General features: G+C 41.1%; 1 protein-coding gene across 14 annotated transcripts in view; it reads left to right on the top strand.

The window, feature by feature from the left end:
• FGGY (FGGY carbohydrate kinase domain containing) overlaps positions 1-17,337 on the top strand; it is a 457,075-nt gene that overhangs the window by 333,743 nt on the left and 105,995 nt on the right. For all 14 annotated transcript variants that reach the window (XR_001886587.1, XR_001886588.1, XM_017877238.1 and 11 more), the window contains one exon: positions 13,784-13,858. Coding sequence is in view for 12 of the 14 variants with exons in the window: in XM_017877238.1 (XP_017732727.1) it covers positions 13,784-13,858 (75 nt within the window). In the remaining 2 variants the exon portion in view is untranslated. The remainder of the gene's footprint in view (positions 1-13,783; positions 13,859-17,337) is intronic.

Raw genomic sequence — 17,337 nt, 5'->3', positions numbered from 1 at the left:
TTTTTTCTTTTTTTTTTTTTTTTTTTTTTTTTGAGACGGAGTCTCGCTCTGTCGCCCAGGCTGGCGTGCAGTGGCCGGATCTCAGCAGCTCACTGCAAGCTCCGCCTCCTGGGTTTACGCCATTCTCCTGCCTCAGCCTCCGGGTAGCTGGGACTACAGGTGCCCGCCATGGCGCCCGGTTAGTTTTTTGTATTTTTTTAGTAGAGACGGCATTTCACCGTGTTAGCCAGGATGGTCTCAATCTCCTGACCTCGTGATCCGCCCGTCTCGGCCTCCCAAAGTGCTGGGATTACAAGCTTGAGCCACCGCGCCCGGCCCTATCATGTTATATCCTTTTGCTGGAAACTATAATGATGCCTATCTCCAGCACTCATTCAGCAAATATTAATTGGGTCCCTAGTGTGTGCCAGGCGCTGCTATAGATATGAGTAAGGTGCAACAATACCTATCTTCATGGAGCATGTTTAAGGTTGGGGGTGGGGGAGTGCTTGAGAAAATGTTAATAGGATCTAGAATTGCAGGATAATTCCAATAAAGCAAGATCCATGTACAATTTCTTCTTTTGACCCCTAAAACGTTTCTCTGGACACATAGTAAGTGCTCAGTATATACTTATTTATAATTTATAGGCAATATGGAGTTAATAAAGAAGTAATTTGTTGCTTTAGATAAAACAAACGTATGAAGAATTTACTAATACCAAATGAATTAAATGACTACTGACACTGACTATCCATATGGTAAGTATTTAATACGAATATTAATATCCAAGTAAATAAAGATGAGCTCCCATTGTATCATAATTATGAGAATGTTTGTTCATCAAACAAATACAGGCCTGGTTACAGTTGGTGAGGGATATGAGTAACTAGACACAATGCCAGCCCTCAGGAATATCACGAACTTTGGGAGGCAGACAGAATATATAAACAGGGAATGGAAAGGTGGTATTAAGCTCCAGGTGTCCTTCACTGTCCAGAGCTCTCCAGATGCACGGAAGACGATTGCCCAACCTGGTCCCACTGGTCAGGAAAGCTCCAGAAGGGAAGTAACATTGACACTGAGTGAAGCTGGGAAGGGGGTTTGAGGCCAAGGGAATCATAGTATGTGCAGTATTCCAGCGGGAAGAGAGCATGGCATGAATGTCTACAATTTTGGCTCCTTGTATCATTGTCTAACCAATGATAGGTTCCCTTTAGCATTTTATCTTAATAATATAAAAAGAAAATGTTTTCTCGGAAAACCACTGGATATCTGTATATTCCTGCTTCGCCAGCGTTGCACTCTTCCAGTTCTCTACTCTCCCCTCAGGTGACTCTTTTCTTGCGTTGTTAAACATTTACCCATTCACTGTGTTTTTATTGAATACCTGCTGTGTGCAGGCCTATGCTAAACCCAGGTAATACAGAGAAAAAAGAAAAGTATCTGTCCTAAGTTCACATAAAAGTAGGAGAGGTAATTATTGTACATGTGTGTATGTGTGTATATAATTATTTTACAGTGTTATCTCTAGTAATCAGTGCAAGCTGAAGGAGCTCAGTACGTGTCTGACTTTGGAATTGTTTTCATGTGGCATTGGGCTGGCAAACCCTGATGCAGTCTTTTTCTGCTTCTCTTGAAAATACTTGTAAAAATGCAAAAAAGTCATGAACTCATGCAGGCCTTAGGAATTAGGATGGTGTTCAACTAGGAAAACTAGAATTGATATTCCCAAAGAAAATCTGCGAGGATTTTCTAGAATTTAAATGATGAATGCAACTTGTTTGATAACATCATATATGACATAAGAACAAAGTCATGTGTGACCCACCATGGAAAGAATTTGGACCTTGCCACCTTCTGCTCCCTAGCATAAAAGCACAAGGTTCTTTTAAACCTAAAGACAGCACAGCTATCCCTCGACTTTACTGCTGATGGTTGTGTTTTTTGTTCTGTTTTTGGAAAGCAGCCAGTGAGTTTAAATTCCTAGATCCCCCCACGACCCTGTTCCCAGCCACCCTTTCTCAGTTCATTCCATTTCAAAACTGCCAGCCCAAGAATCCACCCAACCAGGAAGTGTGAATTAGGAGGAATGGTGATGGCTTGCATTCTAAGCATCTGTTAATGGGGCAGATGTAGGAAAAGCCTTAGTAGTTCTGTAAACTTGGGAGGAAGGGTGTAGTTTGCACTACTAGTTCTAGGCTTGGAAAGCCAGGTAGTGCTGATCTACCTCAGTCCAGCAAAGCTACAGAAAATAAAAACTGCTGTACTCTGCCGATTGGCATTTAGCTGTAGATCTGAAGAGACAAATTCAAGTATACAGTGAGTGGGGATAAGAGCAAATCACATGTGCTATGTGCTGGGAAATACTGAACATGTGTACCTGTCTAGTTAATGTTGAAAAATAGTAACCCCATAGAAAAACCATTACATACAAAGAAAAAGAAATACCATTGTAAACACTGAAAGGAAGCCCTCTTGAAAATTATTTACTACTGAAAACAAATGAAAATGTTAGAGAACTTTGTGGTATATTCAATAGAATATTTTAATTTTTTTTTTTTTTTAAGAAACAGGATCTTGCTCTCTGTCACTCAGACTGGAATGCAGTGGTGCAGTGGCCTAATCAGAGCCCACTCTAACCTTGGACTTCTGAACTCAAGCAGTCCTCCCATCTCAGCCTCCCAAGCAGCTAAGACTACACAAACACATGTCAGCATGCCCAGCTAATTTTAAAAAATTTTTTTGTAGAGGTGGGGTCTCACTGTGTTGCCAAGGCTGATCTCAAACTCCTGGCCTCAAGCTGTCTTCCAACTTCCAACTATCTCTATGAAATAGGCCAGAAACTTACTAGGAAAGAATGAGTTAAGATGAAAGGACAATTGAATGAGAAGAAGGGAAATGGCAAAGACCACAAGACAACTAAAAATGCAATCAAAGAATTAAAACCTACATTGAAAGCAATAGGGAGTATAATTTTCACTGAAGAAAATAAGATCAAGGCTATCATAAGACATAGCATATGTTTTCAATTTACTCTATAGGAAAAACATTTTGAGGATAGGAGCAACGGCTTATTTACTTTTTAAAATCTCAACAGTTCTTAGGTCAAAGCTGGCACCAAATAATTGCCTTATGTTCAAACAGTTCTTTCAATCACTGTTCACCAAATGAGGAATGAACAGCAAGCTGCTCAAGGTTGCAAAGTCAAGAAGTGGCAGAGCTTGCCTTTTAGGATATGCACCCCATCCTTTTAGGATACAAACTCTGGACTTTGCAAAACACATGGAGGACTATTAAGAAAGGGAGTTTCAACATGCATTATACGTGGTTTCATAGTGAACCACGTTCCTTAAGCTAGTCCTTGCTCCTCTGTTCTTCTGACCACCAACCTGTGGCTTATCCTCTCACTTTTACCCTAACCGTGGTCTTTGGATTTAAACTCTGACCCTGTCTCTTCTCAGTAAGGTACTAGTTTCCTTCCCACCCTCACTGACTCAGATTTCAAAACAAATAGCCACTTGCGGTTTGACCTGGTCCTAATGCCTTCCACACTAGGTGCCTACCTTCATAAGTAGGAACAGGACATAACCCAGGAATCTCTTCCTTATGCTTGATAGTATCATTTCCTTTTTGTTCTGGTAACAATTGACTCCTATCATGTGACTAGCTGTCTCATTTTTCTTTTGATGATACAATATCAGCCTGAAGCACTGGACTAAAGAGAGGTGGAGGAGGTGGGGGATGAGCAGCCTAACAGCATGGTTGGACTAAGTACCCCACTATGTAAACATTTCTCCTTTCCAGTTGATAAACGAAGCACAGAAAGGTGAGGGCTGCAATATGATTATTTAAAAGAAGCAGAAGCTTAGGTAATAACAGTCTCAAAACAGTAAGTGCTGATGATTTTAGGTTCATTAAAAACAAGACAGAACCCCCCCCCCCAAAAATGCTTACTTTTAAAGTAAGAAAATGACATGGTCACACATAAAGGTAGATGAATATAGTCTGGGCTTGGTGGCTCACACCTGTAATCCCAGTACTTTGGGAGGCCAAGGCGGGTGGATCACGAGGTCAAGAGATCGAGACCATCCTGGCCAACATGGCAAAACCCCATCTCTACTAAAGATGCAAAAAATTGGCTGGGCGTGGTGGCACACGCCTGTGGTCCCAGCTACTCAGGAGGCTGAGGCAGGAGAGTCCCTTGAACCCGGGAGGCAGAGGTTACAGTGGGCTGAGATCGTGCCACTGCACTCCAGTCTGGCGAGAGAGTGAGACTTCATCTCAGAGAAAAAAAAAAAGATAGATGAAGATGAATACTCACCATCAGGAATAGTTGCATGTTTTAGGGATTTTTTTTTTCTTGGTGGTTGTTTTTATTTTAAATGTTTTGTTGGATGGCTTTTACCACTGCAAAGCAGTAAAGAGGGCTCAGGTTTTGAAATCGGACTTATGTTTGAACTTGTCTTGAAGATATACTAGTGTGTGACCTTTGGCGGGTTAACTCTGTGCAGCTGATCTGCCCACAAAGAAACCTGCCCACCAGGCTTCTTTGCAGGGTCGCTGTCAGCGCCAGACGGCAGGTGTTGGCACAATGGACAGACAGCACAGCAATGCCCTTGAATTGGCAGCTCCTGCTTGGTAGCCTTTACTTGCATATTAAGAGATGGCCAGCAGGATCCTGTGTGGCTTTTGAACCCTGAGCCAGCCATGGGCCTCCCACTTTAGCCCCAGAACTGACTGTACTCACCAGCCCAAACAGCCAGCCAAAGAAGCCCACTAGTCCCTTGGTCCTTGCAGAAAGCAAGTTTCATACAGGTCTTGAGATTGATCTTCTTTGTTCGAGTCCTTGGCCCTCAGTTTCCTCATCAGTACAATAGGAAACTGAAATTTGGTGTACCTTACGGAATAGCTAGTGTTCTAGGAATTTTGAAAGAGTCCTTGCCTTCTCATATATATGAGCAGTTTCTATTCACAAAAAATTGGCATGGCCTTTGTCTTGTGGTGTTTGGGATTTTAAAAAATTATTTTCCTGAAATAACCACTCAACAAAGCAAATGACCTTGGAGACATATCAGGCCCGGAAAACACACCAAATGCACCCTATTAACCATTGGTTGAAACATATTTTCTCTGCTTCATGTTAAAAGTAACACACTACCCAGAACAAAAAGTGATTTTCTGCTTCTTTGAAGAGCTGTGACTTCTAACATCAGAGCGTGTGCTACTCAAGCTGCTGGAGAGGTAGAGTGCTGCTCCAACAACTCTTCAAAGCAAGCACAGAGATAGTGTATATGTGGAAAACCAGGAGAGAGTCAGGGAGGAAACCCTGGGAGATCTTAGCCAGTTCCCGAGGGAACGAATCCCAGCTAGGTGTAGGCATCGCTAAACAGATCCAGATGTGGAAGGAGTCACCAACTCAGGGTATCTGCAAGAGTCAAGAGACAGCAGAGGTTGCACCCCTGTGACTTTTCTGATAGGGAGATGGATGATAGAGCTGGAAGCTGGTGAGCTAACTGAAGTAGCTTTCAAGTGATGTATTTATAAGCTTTGGAAACACATGGACTCTTTGATATGAGTTTGTGGATGTTTTCGCTGTTATTTAACGCTGATTTATTCAGCCTTTTTTTTTTTTTTTTTTTTTTACATATTTTGCTTATGAAAATCCTGTAACAAACCTTAATATTCTCAGTGTCTTTAACTGGTTTTCTGATTACATATATATAATCACAATACCAAACTGGTGTTGTGCAAATTGGTCACAAATTTTACTGAATATATATATATGTTTTACTGAACAAATATATTTTTTATTTGTGTATTTATATATAAATTTACATATTTATATTTTATTTAAAATACATATTTTACTGAAAAAAATATATATATTTTACTGAAGTGACTAATTTGCCAGCTGGTGTTGTGATTTTCATAGATACCATTTTCAGGCACCTGATGCACCAGGCATCATGGTAGATGCTTTACATGTATCATCAACCTTCACAACAACCCTGCAAGACAATGTTGTCGTCCCATTTAAAGGAAGAGAGAAACCGAGGCTCGGGGAGTTTAAGTAGCTTACCCACAGGAGAAAAGAGTAAAAGTGGAACTGGAACCAGTCAATTCAAACCTGGGTCAATGACATTCTTTGGGGAAAAGAAAATAAGAAAACTAGATCTTTGTCGTTGTTGTTTTCATTGCTTCTGCTTTGTTTTAATGTGCTTGGCATCTTTCTTTTCATTTTAATGACTTTAAATTCTATCACAGAATCAAACTTTCCTTTCTTACTGCTCCTTTATCTTTCCTATATACACTAAACAATAAGTAAAACCGCGGAATGGACTATGGACAGGAGTGTTTCCCAAGGTCATGTGGCATGATAAAAGATTGAGGGGCGAATCAGGTGGAATCTAATGGGAAGGTCCAAGACAAAACAATACAAAGGAACTAAGGGCCAGAGGACCAAGGATAGAGTCCATGGTGTATAATCTTGGTGTCCAGACCCAAGATAGGGTTAGACAACAGCAAGTACAGGCCAGAAGAGTTGTACAGAGTAGCTTTGAGAAACAGTGTATGAGCATATCAAAATGGCTTAGACTTAAACACCTCAGAAGCAAGGCAAAGTGTGAAGGGCCTGGTGCTTTGGGTAAACAGCAAACGAAGTAGTGTTGTGTGGTGTAGAATTCACCGATAGAGTAAGGTCATGAGGGGCAGTATCCATCCATCATTTTTGCTTGCTATAATAAATTACACAAATCTAGTGGCTTATTCTTTCACAGTTCTGCAGGTCAGAAATCTAGGTTGGTTCTGCTGGTTCCTCTGTAACCAAAGAAAGTGTTCACAAGGCCAAAATCAAAAGTTTTTATTGGAAGGTTCTGGGAAAAATCTGCTTCCACACTCATTCAAGTGGTTGATCTAATTTAGTCCCATGCAATTGTAGGACTGATGTCCCTGTTTCCATGCTAAAGGTCAGCCAGTGGGCCTTCTCAGCTTTCAGAGGCCTCCTGCATTTCTGGGCCCGTCACCCCTGCTGCCATCTTTAAAGCCCGCAATGATGGGTCAAATCTCTCCCATGCTTTGAACCACTCCGATTTCTATTTCTGCTTCATCTCTCCTGTCCTCCTCTTCTCTTGACTGACTCCTCTGCCTTTCTCTTCTGCTTTTTTTTTTTTTTTTTTTTTGAGACGGAGTCTCGCTCTGCTCGCCCGCCGGCCTGGGAGAACAGGTGGCGCAATCTCGGCTCACTGCCAAGCTCGACTCTGGCGTGTTACACGCCATTCTTCCTGCTCAGGTCCTCCCAAGCTAGCTGGGACTACAGGCGCCCGCCACACCCCTTATTTTTTTGTTATTTTTAATAGAGACAGCGGTTTCACCGGGTTAGGCCAGGATGGGTCTCATCTCCTGACCTCGTGGATCCGCCCCACCTCTGGCTTCCCAAATTGCTGGGATTACAGGCCGTTGGAGCCACCGCACCCGGCCTTTCTTCTGCTTTAGAGCTCATGTAATTACCTGCGGCCCAACCAGTATAATCAGCGATAAATTTCTCCCTATTTTTAAGGTCATCTGGCTATTAAATAATTTTATCTGGCCCAGGTTCCTTACAGCAGGGCTCCGTTGAGTGTTTTATTGAATAACCAGTGCGTACAGATATTGGAGGGGACATGTTTAAGATTCTGCCCTTTACTACATTGTGGTAGCACAGTCATCTGGCTTTCTCAATTGTTGGAAGCGGATTTAGGCAATGCCCAGTGTTAGGCCTTAGATTTCCAGAAATTACTTGAAACCTCTAAAATATTTTTGGAAGCTTTGTCCCCCTTCTCCTCCAAGCAGGTGATTTATCTCAGAACCTGTTCCCTCCAATGTCCCTCCTCCCTCTTAGCAGGCTGCCTATATATCTTTCTCTGATCCTCCTTCATTGCTTTTCCATCAGCTCCACCTTCGATTATTGACTGGGAGCAAACAGAGCGTTTCTCCCTCTCCATTGGTGTTCTGGGAAAGCTTTTTCAGTGAATTCCCCGAGCCTTGGATACCCCATCAAGCCTCTGGATGACCATAGAAAAATCTCAGCGACTTGTGAATCCCAGTTTTCTTGTCTTTTGTAATCTTTAGAGTTCCCTTGGGAAAACTATTTTTAAGCCTTTTTTTTTTCTTTGTTAGTATATATAATCAATCCTGTAACACTAGGGTAGGGAAAAAAATTTAATTGCCATAATTATGCCTTTATTGAGAATCTCAATTATTTTAGAACCTTTGAACCTATTTTATAATACCAAGGTTAGAGCCAGCTCATTTCCACATATTTATTTGTGCATTAGACCGTGGTGAAATGCAATTGCTGGACCCACACCAAAGGTTCAGTAAATCTTCAGAGTAGGATCCCAGGAAACCTACACTGGACTAGGATCCCAGGAAAGGAGCTTTGAGGGAGATTGCAGTAGTTTAGACAGCTACTAAGTTTGCAAGATTTTAAGCCTAGTCCATGGGTGGACAGTAACCATCTGGGTCTCTTCTTTTTACAATGAAGGAAGTGGTGGGTTAGTTGCATAAGTACTAGGCTTCCTCAAGGATGTTTCTTGGCAAGAGCCCACTCTGTGTCCCTGGCGCACTTCAGGCGGCTTCTCCATACTTCCTGCCATGGCCCTGCGTTACCTATTAACATTATGGTCCCAGTTGCTGGGTCATGATCAACTTCTGCCCCTGGCTTCCCTACACTGAACAGTCACTAGTCTCCAGTGCCCTCATTCATATCCTCAGTAGTACCCTTAGCATAATGAAGGGGATACGTTATTCTCATATCCAATAAATGGGATTGAGCTTTCATGACAATTCAAGGAAAGAGAATAAACACTTTTTAAGAGAAGAGAAAGAAAATGAACTTACTTTTTTTTTTTTTTTTTTTTTTACTTTACATTCTGGGATACATGTGAAGGAACGCTGCAGGCTTTGTTACAATACATAGTTATACATGTGCCATGGTGGTTTGCTGCACTTATCAACCCGTCATCTAGGTTTTCAGCCCCAAATGAATTAGGTATTTGTCCTAATGCTCTCCCTCACCTCCACCCCACCCCGCTACAGGCCCCAGTGTGTGATGTTCCCCTCCCTGTGTCCATGTGTTCTCATTGTTCAACTCCCACTTAGAGTGAGAACATGTGGTGTTTGGTTTTCTGTTCCTGTGTTAGTTTGCTGAAGATGATGGTTTCCAGATTCATCCATGTCCCTGCAAAGGACATGATCTCATTCTTTTTTATGGCTCTGTAGTATTCCGTGGTGTATATGTGCCACATTAAGAAAATAAACATTTAAGTGCCACCTATGTGCACAGTTGGCACCATAAGAGTTACAGGAGTGTGTAGCTCTTGTAGACTCAGTACAGCTTACTGAAGAAAGTAATTCACTTTGCAAATGATACCTCATGTAATCCTCACAAAAATAATTTGAGGTATTATCCCTTTTTTTGCAGATGAAAAAATTGAGCTCATAGAGGTTACAAAATTCATATAGTGTCATGCAGCTAAATTAGAGAAAATGTCAATATTTAAACCCAGGTCCCTTCCTCTAAAGCTCTTTCTTTCTATTGGCATACACTTCTAACCTCAAAACTCCCAATATTTACATAAGTGCTTTATATTCATAATCTAGGAGGTTAAAATTAGGCAATGCAGTTACTTGCATTGTTTTGGCCATTGTATTTTCATACACCCAAATATTAATGATAAGCGCTTTCTCTTACGGTTCTTTTCATTACACAGTAGCCAAAATAGATAAAATGTGCTTACCCTTGCAACTCTCCCATCGGGCTTCCCTACACATTTGTCTGTCTCGCCCAAACATTCAAAATAGGGACAGGAACATCAATAAACAACTCCTTCTACTGATGCTTCCTCTCCACTTCCTCTTAATGGAACCATTGAGCCTCCAGCTAGGGAATCAGTCCCTCTGGCCTATCCTAGCCTTTTCAGACATTTCAAAGCTGTGCCTCCCCAGGACTTCTTTGGCACTCCCAGGGCACTGTCACCACCTCCCTTCTAAGACAGCTCCCCAAGGGTCCTTTGTAACCTCTCAGGCAGTCTACATGGCACTCCCTGCAAAGTTCCGTCATGGGTTGACTGGGCTGAGGTCCCTGGTATTTGAGAGAAAATTAAATGGTCTTAACGATCATCTGCATATCAGATGAGATGTCAAGGAGGCAAGGACCTCAGACTGCAGTGTCTTTGCACTTAAGAGATAAATGTCTTTCACTAAGTCACATTTCAATACCATGGCTCTAGGATTCGTGGTGAGGGAATATTGGAAATGATTGTATGAGAACTGTGTTTGCTGCTTCCCTTTTGATACTGAGTACCTTCTGTATTACGATCCATGCAACATATCTCTTCTAGAATTTCTTCCCAGGAATAATTTTATCTCCCTTCAAGGATAGTTATGTTTTATTTATCAGAAAAAAGCTATTTCACCCTCATATGTCCCTTTTTGCCATAGCTGCTAGCAAGCTCAGGATTTAAATTTAGTGCTCAATTACATTGATTATGTCATTTTCAGTTTCTGGGGAAAAAAATTATCCTCCCTTTTCTCCTCTATGATTTCTGAGCTCTGGAGGCACTGGAAATTTAGAAAAGGGTCCATGATATCTTTTGCTTGAATACCAATGCTTTTGGAAATTCTCCTGGATGTCTGTTGGGGATTAAGGAAGTTAAATCCAGCTATATCACACCCTTCCTTCTCTCTTATGGATTCTTACTAATTGAGAAGGATATCAGAACCTGTTACATTATCGGTATTATTACACAAGGCACTGGGGTTCCTAATAAGTACTGTTAATGCATCTTATATACAAAGTCATATTTTACCCACACTCCTACCACAAATTATCCAAATCTGGTCTTTAGGAGTCGGTCAGCCACACAGAGGATCATGGGTTAATCCACTTCCTATTGATGACCAGAGAGAGGAAGTCAAAGGGAGGCAGCCTCCTGGACAGGCTCTAGAACAGTACACTAAGCCATGGTCCAGCAACTTCCCTAGGAGACCTAATAGCAGAGGTGCTGCTGAGGCCAGGCCAGTACTGGAGAGACAGAGAAACCATGTGTGAATCGCGTTCATGACTAGTGATCATTGCCAGGACCACTGTATGCCAGCATGGTGCAGGTAGCTCGCAGAAAGTGTTCAGCTCAGGGGTGCTCAGCTCATGACTGGTGTTCATGACTAGTGATCATTGCCAGGACCACTGCATGCCTGCATGGTGCAGGCAGCTCACAGAAAGTGTTCAGCTCAAGGGGCTATGACCAGGCTGAAATCCTGCTTACTCTGCACCTTTTTATAATTCATAATTCCAGATGGGGTGCCTTTTTCAAGCTCACACAACGGCTCTATATGAGCTACAGGAACCTTTCCTTTTACCCTATTCTGATAAAAGCCACTTTTCTAGATGAGAAAGGGTAAGTTTAGGGATGGGGGAGGGCAGCTGAGAGCATGGAGCAAGTGACTAAAAGTGTTCTTCCAGTGTTCTTTTCTCTTGGGGCATGGTCTCTTCCTCTCTGATTGTAGGAGGAGCCGAGGCAGTAAACTTTGTCCACCTATAATTGTAGAATTTAACAAAGAAGGATAGGACTTAAGAAGAGAAAATGGTGTCTAAAAGGAGAAAAGAAGCATTGAATTGTCACTGGTTCACAGTTCACAGTGCTGAGTGAATTGTCACTCAGCAAATATTAACTTAGTGCTTACTGTGTTCCAGGCACAGCACTGGGCATTAGAGTTTTGGTAAGTAAGACAAAGACCATCAGAACACCTACATTCTGGTGTCCATTCTCTGTGTTCCCTTAGGCACATTATTTCCTCACTGTGAAATGAAGTTCTATAATGTCAGCATGGTTCATGTTCTCTCTGAGTTCCAGAATTCTTACCATATGCTTAGGTCTCTGGGAAACTTTGTGAAGGATATTCTTTCACAGTTAATGGCTTAGGATGACACAGCCCCAGAGTTCTTCTTGTGTCTCTCATTTTAATTTTCTATCTTCTTGTGTGTTAAAGCCATCATTCTAATCTGATTGCCCAATTATTTGCCAAGAAAAACTGTCAGCAGGTAGCTCTCCTGAATGTAGGAATCCCCGCATCAACAGACTTAGATAAATAATTCAGCGTAGCTGGAGCATAGGATATAGAGCGAGGAAGGACAAGAGTAAACACTGGAGAAGAAACAAGGGCGAGCCCAGAAAGAAGCACATGAGACAGTGAAGGCATTTCTACTGTGAAATGAGGGCAATGGGGAGAATGTTTTACAGGGAGTAACACGATCAGATTTGCATTTAAGAACAGTCGGTCTAGCTCCAGTGTGGAAAGGAGCACAATTAGAAACAGTGAGATTTCCTCAGGGCCTCTGTCAGCAATTAGGAAGGACATAATGGTGGCTTGAATTAAGGAAGTGAATGACAGTAAGGATCAAGAAAAGGAGATGCATTCAAAAGAGATTTGGGAGATCAAACGTATAAGACTTGGAGACTGCTTAAATATGGGTAGGGGGAGGTCAAGAAAGATGGCTTTCGGCCAGGCGCAGTGGCTCACAACTGTAATCCCAGCACTTTGGGAGGCTGAGGCAGGTGTATCATATGAGATCAGGAGTTCGAGACCAGTGTGGCCAACATGATGAAACCCCGTCTCTACTAAAAATACAAAAAAGCTGGATGTGGTGGTATACGTCTGTAATTCCAGCTACTGGGGAGGTTGAGGCAGGAGAATCGCTTGAACCCAGGAGGCGGAGGTTGTAGTGAGCTGAGATCACAGCCTGGGAGACAAAGTGAGGGCTCCCGAGTTTCCTGGTTTGGGCAACTGAATGGTACCTGTGCCGTGCCATAGGCCAATTGCAGTGGGCTTGAGGGTGAAATCTGGAGAGAGTAATTAAATGAGGCCAGAGAAGATAGAGGAAGGGACCTACGTAGACCACTCAGCTCCCCTATTTTGATGCAAACTGCATGTCCATACCTGGTTGAGCTCAGGACAACACACACCATAGGAACTGAGTAAATGAATGTTGGTGAATTAATTTTATAATGTGATAATCTAAAGTGAACTGTAGTGCTGATGCCCACAAACACTGGGCTCAGCTTGAAGAACCCAGCAGCCTCTAGAAATGTCCTAAGAGAACATCTTGATGAGTAGGAGACATGAAAGCAGGACTGTGAGTAAGTCCTGATGGCATACAAATCCAGCATCCTGTTCAGTTCTGGACTCTCTCAGAGATTGACATACTCCATATAAACATCTGATTCTGATTGACTTTAATGGGATTCCCTTGCAACCCACAGATTCTAAGTTATCCTCTAGTAGGTATAATATTTGTAGGAGATGTATTATTTTACCCTGGATTGGACACTGAATTCTGTTACACTGAATTCTGACAGTAGCAGAACGCAAAACAAGATCATCTTGTTCTAGAATGCCACTGTTATGTGTTGATTTCTTGTAAGCCACAGAAAATAGGTATCTGTAAGAAAAGAGAATGTTTTAAAATAAAAGGTATTTAATTATAGTCTAAGAAATATCAAACATAATCTTCCTGTGGTATTTGTTTTGTTTTTGTTTAATCTAAGGTCAGAAGTATTTTCTTTTGGGGAGAAAGGGATAGTTTTTCCCAGGTCTGGAGATTAAACAACTTAGTAGGCATTTCACGTTCCGCTCACAAAAAGGGGATTTGCATATGAACTTGTTTCGGCAAGAAAACACATCTGAATGTATTTCATGGGAACTATCTTTATCCACGGCAGCTTCTTTTGACCATCTTCTTCTTTTCTTCCCTTCATCCCTGTAGGTCACCGGATTGAAACTGTCTCAGGACCTCGATGATCTTGCCATTCTCTACCTGGCCACAGTTCAAGCTATTGCTGTAAGATACTGTAATGCCATTTTTAAAGAGACTTGGAGCCATCAGTATACCCTAGGCCACCGGCTCCCCAAGATACAGCACATGCTTTTGTGACAGAGAATCTTAATTAAAAGATTGTTTGCAAAAAAGAGATTCTTGTATGTCTGGAAGGAAATGTTGATGAAAGTCCTCACCTGCTTTAACTAATAACCTCATGTAACTAAAAGCTGAAAGGAGTTAAAATCTGTGAAGATTATAGTTGTCATTTATCTAATTTGTTTTCTACATTTAATTAAATAGAAGCAAGCAAGCAGATGCTATGTATGCTTGCATTAGAAAGGTTGTTAAGAATGTCTGATTTATAAAATACATTATATTGTTCACTTTGCAAAAGGATTCATGATAGGGGTCCTTTAAATAGGAAGCTTCCTTAGAACATGAAAGTGTTTGTTTTTTGATAATTAGCTGCTTAACGTGAGGTTAGGATGATTAGGGAGGAAGAGGGGAATTTACATCTAAAATGTTAGGAGTTTCTAAACTAAAGATAAATCAAAATTGGAAATGAAATCCTAAAAGCTTAACCATTGTCTAAGGAATCTTCTTATCTAGAGGTGGCTATGGACGGGCTACAAGAGGGTTCTAATCCTGAAATCACATCCAGAAGGTTGTGTGTGCGCATATGTTACAAAGTGCATTTTAGGAGAGTAGATCATGGCCTTCAGGGTCTCACAGCAGGTATGTACCCGAAATTAAGTTAATCCAGTGAGGCTTAGCCACTTCTGAAAAGAGAATAGGAATTAACAGAAAGAAAAAATCGGTTTATCTAATTTTGATTCAAAATTTATTTTTCAGTAACACCTGTTTAAGCAAATATGTTTAATGCTGTATGTACATATATGATATTCAGTTATTCTGTTTCTTCACACAACTGTTTTCATAACTTTATTCCTTTAAATGATATGTATACTTATTCACACCACCAACAGAAGTGCTTTTTTAATGCTCAGATTTGTCCAGGCACCATGCATGTACGACAAAGAATGGAACTTCCCAAATAGTAATAATACTAATACCGAAGGGATATACCTTCTTTAATGCAACTGCATAGAAGTATGGAGTCAGTCAACCTGATTAAACAGCCCTTTTAGATTATACCTTAGTTTTACTGTATCTTCCTGAAGCAATTTTCTTATTGGTCTAATAGCTTGGCCAATTCAGTGAAATCAGTCAGATGTCTTTTTATGCATGGAAACTTGGTCAAAAGCACACAATTCTGACATCTATAAAAATGCAGGAAATGAATAGTAAGATGAAAATAGAGAAAAAAGTGTGCGTCAGTAGTAAAGATAATTATTTAGCTTTCTGGTTTTATAATAATGATGATGATTATGATGATAATAAATGAATTAAGAGGGTTTTTGGGGTTTTGTCTACTTGTTTGTTTTGTGTTTTTTTGAGGCAGAGTCTTGCTCTGTTGCCAGGCTGGAGTGTAGTGGCACGATCTCGGCTCACTGCAACCTCTGCCTCCTGAGTTCAAGCGATTCTCCTGCCTCAGCCTCCAGAGTAGCTGGGACTACAGGTGTGCGCCACCACATCCAGCTAATTTTTTGTAGTTTTAGTAGAGACGGGGTTTCACCATATTGGCCAGGATGATCTTGATCTCTTGACCTCGTGATCTGCCCGTCTCGGCCTCCCAAAGTGCTAGGATTACAGGCATGAGCCACCATGCCTGGCCAAGTTAAGAGGTATTTTATATTTGCCAAGCACTGTGCTAGATACATTGCACACATTATCTGATTTAACCTTATTACGTAGATATTATAATCCCCGTTCCACAGACTGGAAACCTAAGCGTATGTGTGATTAATTAACTTGTGCAGGGCCATATAGTTTGTGGCAGAGGTGGGATTTGAACCCCCAGCATTCTAAAACAAAACTAGACATGTGAAGTACAGTCATCTGCTACATAACGTTTTGGCTAACGAGGAACTTCATATATGACAGTGGTCCTATAAGATTATAATACTGTATTTTTACTGCACCTTTTGTATGTTTAGATATGTTCAGATACACAAATATTTACTATTGTGGTACAGTTGCCTACAGTGTTCAGTACAGTAACGTGCTGTATGGGTTTGTAGCCTAGGAGCAATAGGACATACTATACATAGCCTAGGTATGTAGTAGGCTATACCATCCAGATTTATGGAAGTACAGTCTATGATGTTTGCATGGCAAAATCGCCTAACCATGCATTTCTCGCAATGTATTCCCATGGTTAAAGGACACACGACTGTACTGAGGAACTTTTGTTTTCTGATTTGTTAATGTTATTGTATAAAAGAGTCCCATAGTGGAATGAATCGTTTATATTGAAATGAATAATCTTGGAAAATCAGAATGGTGTGATACTCCCCCTTTTGAGCACATGCTAAGGGGAGGACATGAAGGATGAGGCCAAACAGGATGGACCAAGGGGCACCATCACATAGTGGTAATGATAGTTACCTTTTGTCAGACACGACTGTGTGCCAGGCACCAGAGTGCCTTGCCTACTGGTAGCTTAACACTGTAACCCTGTAAGTAGATGGGTTTGTTCTCATTTTACAGACAAAGGGAGGACCATTTGCCAAGGTCAAACAGCTAGTGTGTGGTAGTTGGAATCTGAACCTTTCTCCATCTCACTCCCAGGCTCCTGCTCTTTCCACTTTACCATGCTGCATTTTCGTTTGATCTGTTTGTAAAAGCTACATGGGTGAAATAAGCTTTCAGATATTCCTAAGAATTGTTTTTACTTAACATATATTAGAAAATACCATTAATTTGGCCAGGATTGTCTCACAGAGGTCCCTTTCCTGGTAAGAGTACTGCAGCAGAAGTCCAGAAATGTATAAATGAGGTTAAACTTAATGCAGGCAGGAGAGGGGAAGAAAAAAAGCCAGCTACATTTTCTCAAGTACCACACACTTGGAAAATCAATCTTGTATTTAATGGGCCGTACATGTATTAAAAGCTATCATATTTATTCTGTCCATTGTCTTAATGACCTTTATAATACCATGAAAGGAAGGCATTTTAAGACAGAGATTTTTTTTCGATAAGGCTTTTTTGTGGAGTCCAGTGAATTGTGAGGGGTTCAGTCTGTTTTGCAAATATATCTGGGTGTGCTGATCTTTTAGTCAAAAAATAAAAATAAATGTGCATTTTAATGAGGTATTCTGATAACAGATATTTTCCCATAATGTTCAACTTGGGAAAAAATATTTTGTTTCGTTAGCCCTGAATATTGCCAGAGCACGTATTTGTTGTCGGTCATCTGAAAGTTAAGCAAATTTCTCTCTATATGTAGTCATATCTTTGGGTGCTGTTTTGTTGGGATGAAATGAAATTAAAGAGGATTGTAATCAAGTTAACTTGGGACTGTGCAAAACCCTCCATGAAGTAAAATTCTCTCTTGATCATGCTTAATTGAAAGACCTGTCAACCACCCGGTTTATCCA

The sequence above is a fragment of the Rhinopithecus bieti genome, unplaced genomic scaffold (genome assembly GCF_001698545.2).
Source record: "Rhinopithecus bieti isolate Rb0 unplaced genomic scaffold, ASM169854v2 scaffold_6380, whole genome shotgun sequence".
Classification (NCBI taxonomy): domain Eukaryota; kingdom Metazoa; phylum Chordata; class Mammalia; order Primates; family Cercopithecidae; genus Rhinopithecus; species Rhinopithecus bieti.
This window is presented reverse-complemented; position numbering and strand designations above follow the sequence as displayed.